This window comes from Lasioglossum baleicum, chromosome 3 (assembly GCF_051020765.1).
Source record: "Lasioglossum baleicum chromosome 3, iyLasBale1, whole genome shotgun sequence".
Lineage (NCBI taxonomy): Eukaryota > Metazoa > Arthropoda > Insecta > Hymenoptera > Halictidae > Lasioglossum > Lasioglossum baleicum.
In genome coordinates, this window is record NC_134931.1 from 18,538,794 (window position 1) to 18,558,776 (window position 19,983).

General features: G+C 41.9%; 3 protein-coding genes and 1 long non-coding RNA gene across 5 annotated transcripts in view; 3 read left to right on the forward strand and 1 right to left on the reverse strand.

The window, feature by feature from the left end:
- On the forward strand, nucleotides 1-8,543 carry LOC143207579 (UPAR/Ly6 domain-containing protein crok). Its single transcript, XM_076421238.1, has 3 exons — nucleotides 1-503; nucleotides 4,781-4,948; nucleotides 7,192-8,543. Exons 1-3 carry the CDS (start codon nucleotides 449-451, stop codon nucleotides 7,404-7,406), a joined length of 438 nt encoding a protein of 145 aa, XP_076277353.1. The 5' UTR covers nucleotides 1-448; the 3' UTR covers nucleotides 7,407-8,543.
- Nucleotides 7,597-16,922, reverse strand: LOC143207581 (uncharacterized). The gene is made up of 2 exons (XR_013008694.1): nucleotides 9,400-16,922; nucleotides 7,597-9,233 (listed from the first exon to the last, which is right to left on the reverse strand). It is a non-coding gene; the product is annotated as an uncharacterized LOC143207581 (long non-coding RNA).
- On the forward strand, nucleotides 8,836-16,473 carry LOC143207576 (uncharacterized). The gene is made up of 5 exons (XM_076421233.1): nucleotides 8,836-10,027; nucleotides 10,539-13,829; nucleotides 14,355-15,262; nucleotides 15,332-15,475; nucleotides 15,835-16,473. Exons 1-5 carry the CDS (start codon nucleotides 9,796-9,798, stop codon nucleotides 16,054-16,056), a joined length of 4,797 nt encoding a protein of 1,598 aa, XP_076277348.1. The 5' UTR covers nucleotides 8,836-9,795; the 3' UTR covers nucleotides 16,057-16,473.
- Nucleotides 16,879-19,983, forward strand: part of Reps (RALBP1 associated Eps domain containing) — a 5,827-nt gene continuing 2,722 nt past the window's right edge. Inside the window, exons 1-4 of one of the 2 annotated variants that reach the window (XM_076421235.1) lie at nucleotides 16,879-17,382; nucleotides 18,061-19,333; nucleotides 19,423-19,487; nucleotides 19,714-19,921. In XM_076421235.1, the coding sequence (XP_076277350.1) occupies nucleotides 17,209-17,382; nucleotides 18,061-19,333; nucleotides 19,423-19,487; nucleotides 19,714-19,921 (1,720 nt within the window). In that variant the 5' untranslated portion in view covers nucleotides 16,879-17,208. The remainder of the gene's footprint in view (nucleotides 17,383-18,060; nucleotides 19,334-19,422; nucleotides 19,488-19,713; nucleotides 19,922-19,983) is intronic. The other variant, XM_076421236.1, reaches the window with a different exon arrangement.

The window sequence follows — 19,983 nt, forward strand, 5'->3', positions numbered from 1 at the left end:
GGTGACTAGGGCACCTGCTGAATCTCACCCTCGGCTAGACCCGGTGGTTCGAGCAATTTGTTGACAATTCTGTTTTTCCGTTGGTCTCGTCTCGCTCGGTCTTGTCGGGGTTCTCTCCGAGCTGTTCCTCTCGCGCGCAATCACGTATCCGTGGTTCTCTAGCATCGTCGCCTTAGTTGCGGGGCTTGCGCTGCAATCGCATCGAGCGTCGACCAGCTTGAACAGTGCTTCAGCAGCTCTCGGGGCTGAATGGTTGACTACGGCAATCCTTAATCTACAACCGCCTTTCTCTCTCTTTCTCTCCCGCCCGGGTTCTCTCGACACCCTGAGCGCCCGCTCGGTCGCGTGCAATCTACCACCGGTGATTGAGGAGCACCCTGTCTCCCGTTATCTCTGCTCGTTGAAGGATACTCGCCCCTGCCAAGGATAATACCGTCGTAGAGCAACCATGAACCACGCACACGTCTTCGCAGTTTGCCTCCTGCTCAGTCTCGGGTTTTACGGTAAGCCTAATCGGGCGTCGTGGCTAGTTACCCCTCTGGTTCAACGATCGGAGCGGGTTTCACAGACACACCGCTCACTATCGATCTACCTCGCTCCCCGGTAGACCTAGATTCCCGCCGATTCCAGCCTGTCGCTTCACGTTTCAATTCGTAAATTATTCCTTACTGTCACCGTTTCCAATTCGCTTTCCAGTCGACAAACACACTGGCGAAACATCGGTCCTTCAGGACCTCGTTCATGTTACGTTACATGAGAATTCACTTTTGTTCTACACTTTCCCAGACTTTGTTTTATTCTATTGTGCCGGAATTTGGTGGAATCCACTTTGAATTTTAGTTGAACGTTCCTTACTTCCACTCCCTAGCAGAATCGAGGGCTTTAGGGGCTGCTTGGCAACATGCGAACAGTCTGTTCTAGTCGAATATGCCAATTCACCTTTCTTCCCTTCTTTAAACTTTATTCTATCTTTTTATACTGCGATTTAATTTGTAATTGTAATTTGAATTTTACTCGGTTTCTATGCTTGGGAGACCCAAGTAGAATTGAGGTCTTTCGGTGTTGTTTACAACATTCGAGAGTGTTCGGTTTTAGCTAAATAGTTCTTTTAGAATTTGTTCTATTTTTTATTAGACTGTTTTGTAACTTGAATTTTATATATTTTCTGTATTCGCGCGCGCGAGACAGCGCAGTAGAATCGAGTTGTTTAGGGGTTGCTTGGCAACATGCGAGCGTTCTACTGTGCAGTTAAATATGTCAATTCGCTTTTATTTCATTTCTCTGCATTTTGTGAAGCACCCTAATCGATTTCTTTGGAGGCTGTTTTGTAGTATAATTCAGTTGTGTCTTCTCATTTTAACATTCTACTCTATTTCCTTGTACTGTTTTCACTCAAGTGAACAATTCACTCGAATTTTCTACGACTTCTACGTTTGAAACATCCTAATTTGCTGAATCAATAAACTCGATAAACTAATAAGCATAGAAGATCCATGAAATTGTTCACATTAATTTTTCATAATAGTCTAATTATTAAATAAATTGATTTTCATACGCGGCTCAGAAAATATTTCACCCATTTTTACTTCACACTTTAAATCAACAAATTCATTTATAATATCACATTTTAAATACATGTCATAAAACAGGCAGAATGAAATCAATCGGTTTACATGATGCAAAAGACGTGTGTTTTGACAATCTTTCTTCCCTTTTATTTAAACTTGGTTCTACTTTATTATGCTCCCCTGTGCGATTAATTTCATTACATTCTTGTAATTTTGCGATGTCTATAAGATTCTTCCGGCGATTAAATTTAAAAGACGATGTCATGGCGACAGCGTCGTTGCCATGCAACTCCAGCGATCAAATATTCTTGCGTTTCAACGACGACGCACAACGGGATTGACGTGCAACGATTTTGACATTCACAATTAACCCCTTGCTACATAATTTTCTTCACGGCGACAATGATTAGAACCTCTACGAGTTTGTTCACGGCTACAATAATTAGAACATCTACTAATATCCTAACTAATAATTTCCCAAAAAAGAAAGCAAAATTCATATTTATCGCTTGTCTACATTTGCGTCGTCGTTGACAAGTTTTATTTTGCATAAAGGTTCACTGTCTAATAGTAACAGAGGAAAAGAGGAATAACATTCATGCCTAGCAAATTTTATTTTAAAAAATATGCCTAGAGTGCTGAGTTTATACATTTATATGACTATAATAGAAATGTGTTATTTCTAATTTATTAAAATGATTGAAAATTCAGTTTCACTTATCGTCCATTTTTTATAACTGATCCAAAGAATTTTGATTCCGCATTTTGGGTCTGATTAAAATAGTAGAAATTATTCGTTTTTATTTACTCGTACGAATCACATTGGATTGTTATGGTATCCATTTATAATGTAATAACGCGAAAGACGCGACAGTATACGTTCTGCAGAGAATGTATCATGTTACTTCCTCATTCTAGAAGTTCATACTGTTTGGAGATACCATTACCACTAGGATCGATTCGACGGTATTAGATACTTGCAGTATTATTAGATTATCTGAATCAGTAGGTAAATGTTTAAAAACGCGTACTCATTGAAGAAAACGAGTATATTTATAGCGTGCTGGCTGAATGCAAACGTACTGCGTCAGTGAGATTAATGGCGGCGCGCTATGCGCAAAACAGCGCGTGTGTTCATAGGATATCGATTTGTTGAAAACGAAATCAAAATCAATTTAAACATTGATATTTGCCTGACCACCTTCACTTTTTTGCTCTTTCTGCACACGTCTTTAAAAATAGGCAGGATTTGCTTAAATTCAAAAGAACAACGAAGTCATGGATATTCGAAGAACGTGTCCCAAAAATGTTGTACTTCCTTGAAAAGGCTGATACCTGAAGTCATTTGAAGTAAACTTTTTTTTAGCTTTTTTAAGTAGCTGTGTCTATATGTATAATTATGAAAGTGGTCTAAGTAATATATTTCTTGTTTCGAGATGTTTAAAGGGGAAGGGTATGAACAATAAATGTGCGAATTCCATATAATATTGACGTAACAAGCACTATCTAACAGTTCATTTTTGACAATATCGTAAAAGTTACATTGAATTAATTTAGTTTAAGATAATGTGATGTGAAATAACGGATAAACTTCTTTTTTTAATTGTAACTTAGAGCACATTCATAATTATGGGCACAGTTATCAACGAAAAACACGGACCAATCTGAGCGAGACTCCCGCGGACGAGTTTCGCCTCGGCCAATGCAATCGCCGCGGTCAGCGGGACCTGTCGCCGTAGCTGTACTCTGGTTGGTCCGTGTTTTTCGGTAATAACTTCTTAACAAAGCCACGAAGAACATTTCCGCAAAGGAAAAAGTTACTTCAAATGACTTCAGGAATTGCAACATCTTTTGGACACTCTGTAGAACTTATTTTCTGACACGGCTGACAGGATATCTCAAGATCTACTGGTGCGATCCACTTCGCGAGAGAATCTTCAAGTATTGATATACTTCTATTTTTTTATTATGTGAAATGCGAATAAATTCCAAGTTCTAAATGTCGTCTTTTCTGTTAAACAACGAGACATTTTCTTTCGTTCGATTTACGCCGTAACTACATTCATACTAATTAAAATGCTACTGCATTTTCTATTTCAGAGCGATCTGAAGTCGTGTGTGGCAATAATTTTTTAGATAAGATTAGATAAAAACTTCTCTTTTTCGTAAGCCCTTCTTCAAGGAACTTGTGCAATGTTAAGAATTTTTACCTCGAACAATTGCATACAAAAATTCAATACAAAACAGTCGTCTGACTTTTTTTTGAGAAAAGTTTCCAAAATTACGTTCTAGACCAGAAGGCTCCCTTAATTTCATCAAAAACGTATCTGATATGCTTGATGGTCAATGATTTGTGACTATGTTGACTATGTTGACCTACATAAATGTCTCCGTAAGGCAATCACATGTGGACGTTTAACCCCCCCTGTCCCATCGTCGACTATAGTCGACGTTGATGATAGTTGATGGCTGTCGGGTACCGTACCGAGGAGATTAAAACACGCATAGTATGCTGAATCCCTTAACAGAAATCGTTTGCTGGCTGTATTATCTTCGTTGACCCCTCTTATCAGCCGCTCGATAATGGTCGGAACCTTGTGCTTCACGTTATTGCGAAATTGAAACTACACGTTGTATACAATTAGATGATGATCGCTGCAGATGCCTATGCATTTCTGTCGTACCTGATCCCATCGAATTCGGTATAACGAAATATTAACCGATCATATATCTCTAATCCCGGAATCGATAACAATTGATAAAAATGTGTATGACACATTAGTGTAGTTTACTTCTGATATCGAAAGAAAATATTTTAATGAATTTAAACTCGCATCTTGGTATCCAAAAACACGTTTCTTACCAAATAATATTCTTATACAAACTAATTATACTGTTAATGTTATAAATAAATATTTTAATGAATTATACCTGCATACATTTGATACTGTGTACAAATGTTTTTATAAAAATATTTTATAAAAATTACATTTGACACGAATGTTTCTTTGAACTATCTGTTAGACGAATTGATGCACTTCGGTTTTGATATCGAAAGACAATATTTTAAGGAATTACATTCGACGCAAATGTACCTTTGATATTTAAAAATGTTTCTGCGTTCGTGTATTGATGTGTTTCATTTTGAATTATAATTGTAAGTAGGTTGCTGATGCGTCGAATGATTTTTGAGAGTGACTGTAATGCTACAGGTACCGACGCCATGCAGTGTTACTTGTGTAACAGTCACAATGACAGCCGATGTTCCGACAAAATTCCACCGGATGCCCTTAAAAGAGATTGCGCCGACCTCAAGGACGGCGCAAAATACACGATGTGCCGAAAGATTACGCAAGTCATTGAGTTTAGCGTTAATGGACGTAAGTAATACGCAAATTATTTCATTGTTGTGATATTAGATGTGTTACGATTATCTTTTATGTAACGGTACACACGTACACGGCGTCTTTTATTCATATTCGTTTGACTAATACATACGAACACGTTTAAGAGAGAATGACTGAAATGAACGAAGCGAATGATATACATACGTGAGGTGTTGATTGTAAAGTGTTGACGAGTTCTGTGAAAAATAGCAAAATTTTTATTATTGCAGCAACGAATGGTCGTGCCACGATCTGGCGCAGAGAGCTATCAACACTAACCCAGATTAATACTGCCTGCTCATTATTCTATAGAAAGCTACTATAATATGCTACCAAGCACGCTACAACAGCGCGGTTAGCACAATGCATCTTAAACTACAGATTTATCTAGCACAATATAACTATTAGCGTAATTTATCATACTACCGTGACGCAACGTTGGGCGTAACTCGTGTTATGAACGAAATGGAAATTATTTCATACGTGTAAATAAATATTGAAACGATTATTAACCCTTAGCACTCGAGTGGTCACTAAAAATTGCTGTACCATTATCCAAAAATATTGTTTACATTATTAAATATGTTGGTATCCAATCAATTACTACACATTTAAGTATTGTACGAGGTATCATATCAATTTCATATTCATACAAAGAAAATAGTTAATAGACAGGGTGTCTCAGCTGAAGGAGAGGCCACCTAAATATCTCCTGTATTTTTAATGCCACAAAATATATTTATGGCATAGCTTAAATGGTATCGAAGGAGGAATATCATAGACGAACAATTTCTTTCGTCCGGTTATTTTTTCATAGTTTGTTCAAGGTCATCGTTATTTTTTTTATCGAGAAAACTTTTTTTATTCCATCTTATATCGGCTGAGAAAATACAGTTGAATATGCTTAAGTCATTAACAAGATGGAATAAAAAAATGACCTTGAAAAAACAAGGAAAATATAACCGGACAAAAAAATTGTTCTTCTACGATATTCCTCCTTCGATACCATTTAAATTATGCCACAAATACTTTTTTGTGCCATTAAAAATAAAGGAGATATTTAGATGACCTCCATCAGCAGAGACACCCTGTACAATGGAGTTATTCTAGGTCGGAAGAAATGTTTAATATTCGAGTTAAAACAACTCCGAGTGCAAAGGGTTAAGCAAATAACAGTTTCCCCATTCAAACCAAATGAGTACTGGAAATTTTTATTTCATTTGCATTCGAGCCTTGTGATATTGGTAAAGAAATTCGTGTTGACAACGTTGAGCTATCGTGTCGATAACGTGATTCGAAGAGCAACGTTTAAAATGTTGCATATGTAATAATGACAAAGTTTAGTAATGGTGTGAATCTGCCATGACGCTCACATGATCGCCGTTTATCATAAAATCTCTAAACACGTCGATGCTCCGAGGTTTGTAAGCACTCTATATTAACATGTTGAGCACCGTGCTAAATTCACACTTTCCACTCGCGGTCCTAGGACATCGCTGAAATCATGAAACTGAAAATTAATCATTATTGGCAAGAATATCGGGTTGAAAAATACAATGTTAACTTTAAAGGTCATATGTCATCAAACGAGGTCATATGAGCATCAAATTTCATGTTAGAAAAATGAATACATGTCTAAAACATTCTCTAGCCAGTTAGATAATTTCCATTTCTTCGTGAAACCTCCGCTAACTTATTCGTGACATTTTTCTGATTGAAACGAAACCAAACACGGCACGATTCGAAGCATATTTGCTTGTCCGTTCAGTAGAACCTCAATTATCCGAATCGATAATATCTGAATCTAGATTCACTGTTCAAATCAGTAAAGATTTAATCCAACACTGTAGCTAGATAATTATTGTATTATCCGAACATGTCTCCTCCCGACTAGTTCGGATGACGGAGGTTCCACTGTATCGCGGATGGAACGAGTAAATGCGATCCGAACCGCGTCGTGTTTGGTGTCGTTTTAATCAGGAGAATGTGACGAGTGTTTTAGTAACAGTTACGAAGTTTTAATTTTTATTAATCTCGTTCTCCTCTACGTAATCCTCCGCTACGTTCAGCAGTAGCGGTAAGAGATCGAAGGATATACACGATATAATATAACATGTCGGTCGCAAAATTCTTGCACACATCAAGAAAAGACTTTCACAGTGAAAAGTTGAATACCGTTACATAAAGATGATCGTGAGGTAGAGCAAACGACACCGATAACACGTGTTTCCCAACAGTTCCAGCTGACACTCGTGTAATAAGGGGCTGCGGCTGGGTCGAGACAAGCTACAAAGGGAAATGCTACCAGCGCAGCGGTTTCGGAGGTCGCCAGGAGGTCTGTTCATGCCTGGAGGACTACTGCAACGCAGCCACGCCGACCGTGCCCCCGGCAATATCGCTGATCGTGTCCTGCGTCCTGGGCAGCGTTCTGCTAGCATTCATCCGTAACTAGACCTAAGCGAAAATCCTACCATTCTCCCGAACAATCGACGAAAGAGATACGTTCGAGATCGTTAGTACAGACAGACAGCTTCGAACCTTGCATACTCGAGAAACAAGAAGGGAAACAGGCTGGACAGGGCGACGGATACAGAGAGGAGCGATCTTGTACCCTTTGACCTCTCGCCTCGCTGATAAGAGAGAAGCGTGTGCGTAGAACGACGAGAACGAAGCCGAAGAAAAGAGCAAGAGCGAAAGCCACGGCCATTCGAAGTGCAAAGTATCCGCGCATCTAAAAGAAAAAAAAAAGAAACAATAGAAAACTTCTTTCCGTTTACATTCCGACAATCGAACGCTAGCGATCTCGAAGTAATCGAGGGAACGGAGGATCCTTGAACGAAAAGCCCGGTGTTTTATTCGACGTACTATAGTGCCGGCATCGAGGCCTCCTCCTGTCCGTTGGTTAACGATTATCGTAGCTTTAGACAAACTATGCACGCGCTGTTCCTGGTCACCTTGTCCGTTTACTCAAGGACGCGTAATACGGAACCAAAAATGTTCACGTTACCTCTCATGGACACGGCATTTTAATCGTTGGGGGAACAACCGGACTCTCCGGATCGCGAAAACAATCGAAAATTGTGGGGGAAGAAAGCCAAGTGCGAAGCGAATCACTGGAAAAGAAATGTATTGTCGTTAACGAAACGCTACGTTCATTCATTGTTCACCCACGCATTCACCGTTCAGTTCGAACATTGCCGATCGAAAGCGAGCTTAGCTGATTTAGCCGAGGATTTGTTATACTATTTCTTACCGGAGGCGAACCGCGCGCAGGGATTCAGGAACAGTCACATTTTTTCGTACTTCTTGCAAAACCAGCCCGACGAATCATTTTCCTCGGCCACGTGTATGCAACTCTTTTTCGAAAATTTTCAACCGTAGGTGCTGAAAGTGTGGCGTCGGTCACATTGTGTTCATTCGACGATTTTTCTGCGTAGAGCTTAAGAATGATAATTACGTACCGTACGCAACGATCGCGCGCAACTTGTTGAGGATCTTGTTGTAACTGTATTCACACGACAAAAGCCATCTGTACAATGTGTTTTTTGTGCGAAACGAGGAAAATATATCAGAGTTGTCGTTGCGGAGATCTCGGCCCTTCGTTATTCTCCCTCAACCCAACGGATTATGAATATTTTCTTAGTGCTGAATTCGTCATAAAAATTTACTCGGATAACGAAGCTTTCGTTCAATTACTCAAACTAATGAAGCAGAACTTTTTAAAAAGATTTCTCTTTCATTTGGCGGCATTTGTCATTTAAAATTTGGTCCCGCACTTGTTAAGAGACTTGTTAACAACCACGATTAATCAAACCGCTTTGGTATGAAGTTTTCAAAAAAATTCCAACAACAAAAGCTTTTAGAATCATGACTAGACGTACCAATTGCAAGAAGTAGAAACTAAACAGGGAGTTCCTCTTTCTTGGAAATCATTTTTGAAATCTTTTTAATCTTCTTACTATTTCACCCACTTGATCGCAAATCCTAATCGTTGCCGAACGAGTTGAAGTCGGTGCGCAACCATTATTTAAACTGTTTAAACTAATGAAATAATCGTACCAGGTATATCGGGATCGAAGCAGCTTGAACCGTGCGTCAAATTTTTCTCTCGTTTCATTGTTCCGAGCAAATCATTTTGTTTTACACCAGCAGTCAGTGATCTGCCATTTTTCTTCGCGGTGTTCGTCGAATTCTTCCGTTTCGTAGATTACCATTGTACTTCCGATATGTAAATACGTTTTGTTGTATCCTTCGCTCGTAAGGAATCAGAATCGGTTCTCTGTAGAAGACAGTACGCGATAAATACCATAACAAAAAAAAAACATGTACATTTAATTAGCACGTCAGAGCAGAGGTGTTGCAGCTTGGGAAAGTAATTACTTGGAGAAACTTGTGGATCAGCACCACTTAATCGAACGTTTACCCATTGACAGTTCAATACGTACCTTTTTTTTTCGTTCGTTCATGTGTATTAATTTTCTATGCAAAATGAGTTCACCCCTATGGACGCAACTTCCCGTTCGATGACGGGTCGTCATCGTTCACGCTGTCCCCGTTGTTCAAAGGCTGAATTGCTCAGGAAAATCGGAAGGGCATCTCAGGCATCAGGTAAAGTTTAAATTATATCCGAACGAATAAACCGAGTGCTAGGTTAGAAACATGTCAAACAACAGCTGATACAATGGCTACGTTCGTTTCGTTGGAACGATCGCGTTAATCTCCGTTCAATGTTTATTGTACATTTATTAATATTGGTGTGAAGGGAGATTAAGCGATTCGAACGTTTGAGCAGACCATCAACTGGCCAGAAGAAGAATTTCGAGTCGGGGTTAGGGTGGATCATGCACCCAACAGCTGCACGATCTAATCGAACACCTTTGCAACCACCGATTCCGCCCACGTCCACACCTTCCTCCATTCTACATCCACAGCAGCAACAAATTCTTTATGGGCCCGTCATCAATCCAATGTTAACCCTTCAACCATGCGGGACTGGTCTACATCCATCCTGTATCTATCCTGGAGCGCAACGTAACGCTGCCCCACCTAATCCTGTTCCTGTGCACATACAAGGTGTAAATCTCATAATCTCCTTGAAACATCGATTCAATCATTTTAAACGATATTATTCAAAACATGGATCATAGTACTAAAAAAAAAAACAGTCACATGGTATAAGTTTCAGCGAGAACAGATAAAGAAACAGGGGAATAGATATTTTGCTTGTCAATATTAAGAAAGTCATCGCACACATTGTCACGCATACTCTGATTGAAAGTATATATAATTAAAATATGTCCTTAAATAAGTAGACGAAGATAATTTTTGCTTCCTGCCAAAAGGAACTTTCTAGATGACGTTTCACGTACTATAAAATAGTGTTTAATTAAAGACAGCTATTGTTATCAATCGATCTTCAACAAAATCCGTTCACAATACCAGCAGACTTATTTTTGAATAAATAACAAAATGATCTGTTCCGAATTTATGCATGTAACAAATACAATAGATTTTTCATTATTATTTCTAACACAACTAGATACGATCAAACAAAACAAGAATATGAATCCCCCCATGAATATAGGAAAAGGAAGCAGATGGCTCCCCAAGAATAAGCTCGTTCGAAATCAACAATATTGTCATCAGCAGCAGCAACAACAACCGCAGCAACAACAACAGCAACAGCAGCATATTCAGCAGCAGTTGTCCTACACCCCGAAGCCCTTGGTCCTATTCGACCAAACGGCGAACAATGCTCCGCTTCCGGCACCGACGGCTTCGTTTTTAGTAGCCTCCACATACGCGCACGGCTCCTACTCCGGAGATCAGTACAATAACTCTGGCCTTGCCCTGCTGCCACAACCATACTACAAGCCACCGGATGTGCAGGCCTATTGCTTGCTGCAGGATCAGCAGACCGCTCAACAACAACAGCAACAACCACAACAACAAGAACCACCGTTGCACGGTCCCTACTACAACATCTCGGCGACGAACACCTACAACCTCCAAACCGTGAACACCCACTCGACCTTCCAGTTCTCCAATCTGGGCCCGTACGCGCCAGCAAGCTTCAACAATCACGTCGGGCCCGTCCAGTCGGTTCAATCCACGCAGATCTTCCCGAAACAACCAGCGAACGTTGTGATAGAGGGTCCGCAAAGAGACAAGGTCCCCTCGATCGACGTTCCAGCCGTAAAACGTGCCAAGAGCAAGGTCCCCACCAATACAGCTTGCTGCTGCGTCGCACCAATCGCTCCTGAAAGCTACAACGAGTGGCCGTTCCAGACGATAGCCTCTTCAGCGAGCAGCCTGTTCGACGCGAAACCCTCTACCGATGACACCAGTCAAGAAACGACAGCGAACTCGCTGGAGAAAGTCGGCTCGAACTTGTCGACGAAGGCGAAAGAGGAGCATTATTCCGACGAGTCGTCGGCCAGCTTCGATTTCACCATCGAGGCCGAGAAAATGGTGTCGGCGTTGTGCAACACCTCCTCGAACGACCTGGGCAAGGAGGAGTCGAAGAACAACAAAACGAATTCAGCTCCTCTGTTCAGCGGAGCTGGTGACACTATCTCGAACAAGAACGCTTGGTTCACCGACTTCTGCAGCAACTACGGCACCACCAGCCCGTCGATAGCTGTTCAGATCGATGGGACACAGTATCCGGAACTGCTGAGGAAACTCGTCTACTGGGGTTGCTCGGAAGCCGAGACTATCCTGAGCACCAGCTGCAAGACAACTCCCAGATCAGGCTGGCTGAAGAACCTCTCCGCTGCCACGAAGACTGCGATCACCAAGTCGTCCACCTGCTTCCCAGTCTTTGCCGGGAATCAGGTGTTCGTCGGTGATCTAATCAACGCGTTGCTGCGCATCAGCAACGGCTGGCTAATCCTGGATAACTACTTGAACAAACAGCACTACCCCAGCCTGGACGAGAAATACAACAAAGAGCTGATCGCCAGCTTCCAGCTCTGGGAGAAGCACACGCACGAGCTGCTCAATCGGATCGTGCAGAGTTTCCTGAAGCTCGGAGAGATCGGTGACACGGGGAACGTCGAGATACCGAAATCATTCGGCAGCTTTTGTCCAGGTGACGTTTCAGTTTACACGAACTGCGATTTGTTTGATCCATCGTTGAGCACGAACTCGTGCCAGGAGTCTGCTAGCAAGAAAAATGGTCAGGATAGTCCGTTCAACGTGGCTCAGTCGGTCGGAAGCCTGCGGAATCCTGACCTCTACAAGCAAGAGAAACAGGCGGCCCAGACAGAGTCGAAGCTGCGAAGTAAGTGGACCGTTACTGAGAATCTAGCAGCAATGGATAGCGCGAAATCCGTGCCCGATATGTTCTTAGGACACGCGGAGCCTGGCACCGCGGCGAGCAACAGGCTCCGGCCACGAGGAAGCTCGTCCTCGACGAAAATCGACTCGGCGCAGTCCCTGAACGCGGAGTTCTACCACCTGAGGAGCAAAGTACTCACGGGGAACAACCAGGACTACAAGCAGTGGGCGTTCAAAGAGAAGAAGCAAGAACTCGCGGAGAGCAAAGTGCCACCACCGGACATGTTCCGAGTCCAACGACCAGCGAACGAGAACTACGACAGCAATTACACGCAGAAGTGTTTGTCCCGAGTGGAATCGTCGTTCATGAACCCGTCTATCAGCTTGGAATCGGTGTACTTCAGCTCCAACAACGAGCCAGAGAGCTTCGATCCTAATTACACCGTGTTCCCCTCGTACTCGCTGGAGTATGTCGACAAGAGTGCGAAGAGTTGCGATCAAGCTCCAGGAAAGAAGAGTAACGTGGACCTAGTCTACGTGGGCAAGTCGTCGATGAGTCAGCTGGAGCTGGCGACCGTCCCGAAGGACAGGATGACCTTGTTGAGTCAAATAGAGCCGAGCACCCCGGAGAAATCATCCGAGGAGATGACTGCTAACTTGTCAGCCTGGTTCGCCAGTATAAGGAACTCCGATAACAGACAGGTGTCCTTCATGAAACTCGGGGAAGCGAAGGCGGGGAACATTGTGCCGAGGATACCATCGCGTCAGGATTGCATCAGGCAGCTGCAGATCGACGCGAATTGTCAGTTCCAAACGTTGCAGAACATGCAGAGCATCCAGAGCGCGCCTTGGAACACTTACAACTTGATCAACAACCGCATCCAGGGGCCTGATGAATACGATAGCTCCGAGGACAGTAGAGTGTACATGAAGCCAGGAAGCTACAACGTCCCGAAGAAGAGGCACCAGCGAAGATCAACGCGTCGTTTAGATAACTCCCTGTCCAGGAGCGCGACTAGCGGACGCAACAATCGTAACAATTACACCAGCAAGGAGAAGGTCTTCTCTGTTCCCGTGTCGTCGATACCTGTGTCGCGAGCTGCCACGACGACCGTCACCACCAGTGACTCTGTGAACACGGCAGTGAAACTGCCATTCCCAGCGAGTCCCATTGTTCCACCACCAGCTTTCTCCCTTGAAAATTCGCCCAGGATTTTGAAACGTTCCGACAAGCTGAATCACACCCAGGACACCGCCTGGAACGCAGCTTGTGCTTCGGCTAAGATCCTGCTGGAGGCATTGAACGTTAAAGAGGATGATGATGATGACGTTGATAACAAAGAAACTGATCCCAAAGAGCCTACCGAACAGCAAGACAGCGTCGCCAAAAACAGTGATATCGATCCTCTGTCGCAATCAGAAGAGAAGCAAGAGAAGCAGCAGGAGGGCATTCCCAAAGAGGTTAAAGAGGATAACGATGGTTGCAGTGGAGCCTCGAGTTATGAAGCCTCCGAGGATGACTCGGGATCACCCTGGCGTTTATCCCCTAACACAAGCATCAATGAGACCTTACAGTCATCTGAAAATAAGAATGGTAACACACGTTAGTTTAGAGCACACATTTTTCTATTGTATATAAAATAAGGAAAGCATTGTTTTTTTAGTAACTTTAGTGACTTATTATGCGAGCCTTTGTTTTGTAAATTATACTTGTCCGCTGATTTTAGAGTATCTTTAATAATGGAAAAACTTATTTATTCATTATTGTAAATCAGACGTGCTTACCTATCGCTCGACTTAATGTTTTGTGGTCGAAGTCCTCCTACTAAGAAAAGAGTTATTTATTTACTGGTATAAATTGTACTTTCCTATGGCTCAACGTAACATCTGATAGTTTAAGTTTTTCTGTTAATGTTAATTAATACGTAGCATTTAATGATTTTAATACTAGAAGAACGGAAATCAAAGAATATAGAATCTTTGGATTACTTTCTATGTGACATTTAACTGTACGAAAGAGGCTAACTTTGATGTGTAATATTGACGATACGTCGAAAATACAGGCTCCGTTCCTCCAGTATTAAATTCCGCAATATTCTATGCAGCTGCCCATTAACAGGTTTCAGTAAAATGAACGTAAAGACGGACTCGTGGTTGATCAGAACCTTGAACAACGCCAGCATGGTGAACAAGAAACGTCGGAAGAGCAGTACTGATCAGCACACCTCGGAATCGTCGAACAGTTCAGTGATAGAGGACGAGCAGTCTGTTCCCGTCTTATCATTGGCCACGTCCGCGACGACTGTGACAACAACCATAACGGTGAAGAATCTTCAACAGATGAGCTACTCGAGGAAAAGTTCGTGCAGCCCTACGACCGATCAAAAGACATCAGAAGAGGTCGAGCGCGTTGCGGGAAAAGCCACGTATTCCGAAACAGTGCGACGCTCGACGCCTATGAGCACTTCGCAATTGGATAAAAACGAGTTTGGCAAGAAGGGGAAATTGAGTATCCCGAATTCGACTGGCATAAACAGCGCCATTGCGCCGATTTCTGGGCGTAGATGTCAAAGAAAGGAGTTCGAGAAATCGTACTATCTCCTGCACAATCGATCGCGCAAGTGTTCCGGGAAGAAGCTGACGAAAAGTTACGAGATCAGCGAGCCCCAGATGGAGGAGATAACGAGCACGAAATCCAAGAGCACGAGAAACGAGACGCTAAAAGAACCGACCAAGGAAACCGCGTTCGTATCTACACCGTTGCCGCAGTCTGCGATCGCAGCGAAGCATGGGAAGAAAAAGGAGTATATCGGGTGCATTGAGTTTTTAGATGGGAAATTCGGAGGAAAAGCCAGCGACCGAGGCTGGTCCGTGTGGTACAGCTCGAAGAGAAAGCAAAGTCTCAGTCCTCTAGCGCTGAGCAAGCTGGAAACGATCCATCAGACGGTCTGGCAAATGGAGGAAGCGGAGGTGTTCAAGTACCCGTCTTCCGGGGACAACGGTGGCAGCGAATCCTCTACGTACACAGTTAGACTCTTTGACAAGATTATTTTACCGTAGACATCGCAGCGTAGTAATTATAAAACACTATTGTAGATCGAAGACTACTGTAAGGTCATCAAGAGCCCGTTGTTTCTCGAAACGGTTGAGTACAAGCTGAAGAACCGTGTCTATCACAAGGTGGAACACGCGGTTCGAGACTTTCGTCGTATCGTCTATAATTCCAAGTTGTATCACAAGGTTCGTAGTCCGCGTATTGATATTACGTGATCGTCTTAATTAAGTACGTAGCCGTATTGTTTTATTATTTGTACTATACAGGGTGAGGCACACCTAACGTTTGCACCTTGTTTTCACAAAACAACAAAGATATTTGAGGCACAAACGTTAGGTGACTCAGCCTGAATACAATGAGGTCTACCTTAGTCGACTTGGACAGAGTGACTCTCAAATCTGTTCAAGTATTAGTCCTGGAACAAACTGTTTCTTGAGACAAATGTGTCATATAAGGATAAAAGAGTTTCTAAAAATATTATAGGGATAAAAGAAAATGTAAAGAACGATCCCCTCGTACTAACAGAATGGTGATCTCATTGCAGAACGACCATGATCGTGTGAAAACGATCGAGGCGTTATCGAAAAGATTAGAAGAGCTATTCGAAGAGCATTTCGCCAGTTGGGACTTTGACAATATCAGTGGCAGTCCGAGAGAAGTTTCGCCGGTGTCTCATCGTTTTAAGTTGACCGGGAAAAAGACAGTGACCGGACGTTATGGTAATTCGAAGAGAAGCCCGTCTTCTTCGGTCGCAGAGAACGTTTAATTCCGCAGCTGGACTTTGTACGAATAATCGTGGCCATAATTCATGGTGACATTTTCTTCACATATTACCATTAGACTGAAAAGCAGACAACCATTTCATTTGGTTTCATACGAATTCAACATGTTTTAGTCACGTCTCAGTTCATATAGTTATTATCATAAGCGTTCTACGAGTTCCCTTTCGCAAAGCGATTTACTTCTTCGTTTACATTTAAGGACCGCAAAAAAAGTTTAGTCTTTCGCCACGCCGAAACTAAAGTATATTCGTAAGAGTGACCGAAACTTAATGAAACAATAACACTGTTTTATACCGTTCACGCCAAACAACAAGAAACACTAACGCTAACTCGAAGGCATATAGTTAAAAAAAAACATTTGTTAAACCAGAAAATAAAATGCGAGCTATTCAAATGCATAAGGTGAAGCGATTTGTCATGTGTTAGACGCAATGTATTAGACTGCGGATCTTTACGCAAATATCCTCGTGCACGATTTTATGAAGAATAAAATAAGGGATGAATTTCTTTCGAAGACTTATTCTCGAGACAAACGAAACAAAAAAGTGATCCGTTCTTTTTACTAATACACACGTTTCCCTGTACTTTAGAAATTCATATACAGCCATAAATGCATAGAGATCCGCAGTGTACGACGCTCGAGTAGCAACGAAAGAAATAGAAGTGTAATATTAAATTGTAATGTTAAACAGAATAAAAAGACTGAAGAATTTGAAATTTCCCGCGTTGGGGTCGCGAGGTTACGGGGGCATGCGCGGTGTATAGCGCGAAGTTATTGCGCATCTAGCATAGAAATGTCAGTAGCGTATATGTACGTATAGATTATAGTAATGTCAAACACCGAAACACCGAGGAGCGAACGGAAAGATGGCGGTCGAGCCGTAATTTCGCGATGCATGGGATATAGTTTCTAAATGGGGTGTCTCGCGTTCCCGAGGGATTTCTCGAAGTCATAATATTTATCGTGCGATGTGACTACGTTGACCGCGACCGTCGCTCGAAGGAAATCGTGTCAAGAACGAGGGAACAACGTAAGAGAGGAAGAAGAAGGGAAAAGAGAGAAAGAGAACGGACATCCACTTTATACGTAACGAGTGTTGAAGCGGTTCATTGCTCCGCTCTAACTTGTCTCCAAGATGGATTGGGACACGATCACGATGGCGAACCTTCACTTGACGATCACCGAGCACCAGTACTACGAAGACATTTTCAGTTATTGTTGCGAAAACACTGACAGCGAGAGTGTGCCGGTGATCAAAGTCGCCGAGCTGCTACGCTCGGCGAATATGCCAGGACTTGTCACGATGAAGGTAAATCACATCTACTTTTTCATGCTCGGCTTGTCAGCTATTGGTTTTCTGTCATCCGCGTGAGCTAAACACCGAGATCCCTTACACTACGATTAATTGCCACAAGGTGGTCGTCCGATGTGTCATAACGTGTCATGATGTCGGCAAATTCTCGGAACTCGAGAAGGTTAGGTTCTGCATAACAGGAATCATAAGCGTATTATTTATTTTATCGTTTATTTAGTTACGAATCGAACCCGCCACTTCTTCGCGTCTTCGAACGCATTGCGAAGCGAACCTCAAGCATTTCCGTTCGTCACGCATCACTGGCACCAACACGCAATATTAATTAACATGAATGATTGAAAAATTGATTAGTCGTTTTATTACCCTCGAAGGTTGTGGTCATTTTCGAAAATCGGTCTACGTGAGAGTCGCATAAACATTTATTACGACGTTAGGCGTCTTGAAGAATGACTCAATGTTCAGTATTATTTACATCGTGAGAAAGACATTCATTAGTAAAGTTCAAATTACAATTTTCTTTATGTCAAATCTTGTATGGATTATTACTAGCGAATAATCGAACATTTATAAAAATATAGTATGATTAATAGTTTTAACATCTTCATAACATTACAGATTCAAATTAATATCCATTCTGTTTGTAAGAAAATTTAGGATCTTTATGCTTTTTAGATATTGGATATTTGCTTTGGAACCAAAGCACCGTGCATTGCAACGCATCTTGGAAAGAAACAATTTTATGGCTTATTAAAACTTGTGGCAGCTCACCAAGCAGGATTTAATATCCGCAAAGACTTAATTACCATGCCTTTAGACGTTATAACTCTACCAAAATTTACTTGGCCGACATCTGGAGACGAAGATGACAGAAGAAGTTCGGATTCGAATAGGGCTGTGAAAGGTCGGAATGCTCCCGAAAGTACTACAGAAAGCGAAAGTGAAGCAGAATCTCCTAGGGAAACCGGTGGTAGTACTGATTCGCCGACCCCTACGAACAGCGTAATACAAGATAGGAATAATGATATAAGTGGTAAACCAATATTAGACTCTGTGTCCGAGGAGTGGCAAGGATTATCCGAAGAGTTAAGGCAATTGTTAGGAACAGAAGAAGAAAGTTCAGAACGTCATAGCAGCGACGAAGGTGATGGCGACGGAGAATGCTCAGAATTTCCACCAGAAGTATGGATAATCACTGACGAACAGTGCGAATATTACACCACTCAATTTTCACAGCTACAATTAGATCCCGATGGACTTTTACATGGTCATATTGCCAGAACATTTTTTCAAAAGTCTGGCCTTCCTTTCCAAGAACTCAGTCACATTTGGCGACTGGCCGATATAACCAGAGACGGGGCATTAAGTTTAGAAGAATTCCTTGTAGCTATGCATTTGGTTGTATTACGAAGAAATCATGTGCCTCTACCCGATGTATTACCTTTACCTTTATTGAATCCACTGTTTAGGCAAAAGACTGAACGGCCACCGATTCCGTCGAATACAACTACTCAAAAAACTGTACCTAATACCACTACAACATTCGAGAAAAGGAAATTCAGAGAATGGACGAAGTTTGTAGACTCGCCGACTGGAACTAGTAGTTCTCTTACCATACCAGGTTTGCAGTTAGTAAATTTCGATTTCCAAAAGTCCGACGTTGAGAAGGATCCGAAAATTTTACATCCCGTACCATTACGCTTAACACCTGAGGCAGCTATCCTCGCATCTGGAGCAAACGGTAATAGTAATAGTTGCACTACGCTGGGAGATGATGATCTCCAACATACTGCGACAGCAATGCTCCAACGACCTTTAATAAAAAAACCATCCGCCCCTAACGAAGAAGGGATCATTGTAACTCCAAAGAAGGAACCGCCGCCTCCACCACCGCCCAGGCCATATAGAACACACGCAAGAAGCTCTAGTCTCGATCTTAATAAATTAGGTATATGTTGCTACCAATTCTCTGCAATAATTTTGATCCGTGGTTGTGAAAGCAAAGTTTTATGCTTCAAACTGTGCACATTCTTGTAGGGAAAAATGGTCAAAATTTCCTTGGAGCACCTCCATTAATACCGCCTAGAATCTCACCTGGAATTGTAAGTACCCCTGTCCGATCTGAAACTGTTTGACTATTCTAAGAATCGTAATTAAGATTATAGGTTTACATATTAATTATGTTTAATTAAGCTGCTTTGTCAATGGATCTGCGCAGTAGATATTTTCTATACATATAATTATATGATTTTGTGGATTCTGAATGTTACAAAGCATAGGCAAAATTCGTTATTATAAACAGAAATTTGTTATATATCTCTACTACAGACTTCACCTCGAAAGTTGGTTGGGCAAAAGAGTGAGGGAGAGGGACAAAAAAGTTTAAGTGATAATCAAAATTTTGTCGCTGATTTTTCTCACTTTTCCCCAAAGAGCGAACTACCTGAAAATCCATCTTTGGAAACCATTACTCCTCAGCCACAACAATTTACTGGTGTTTGTGGTGCATTCCATATTTATAGAAAGCCAAGTCCGAGTAAGTTTTTCTATTTGTCTCATCGATTTTCGAAATACTCTTCTAAATGAAACATTACCGTT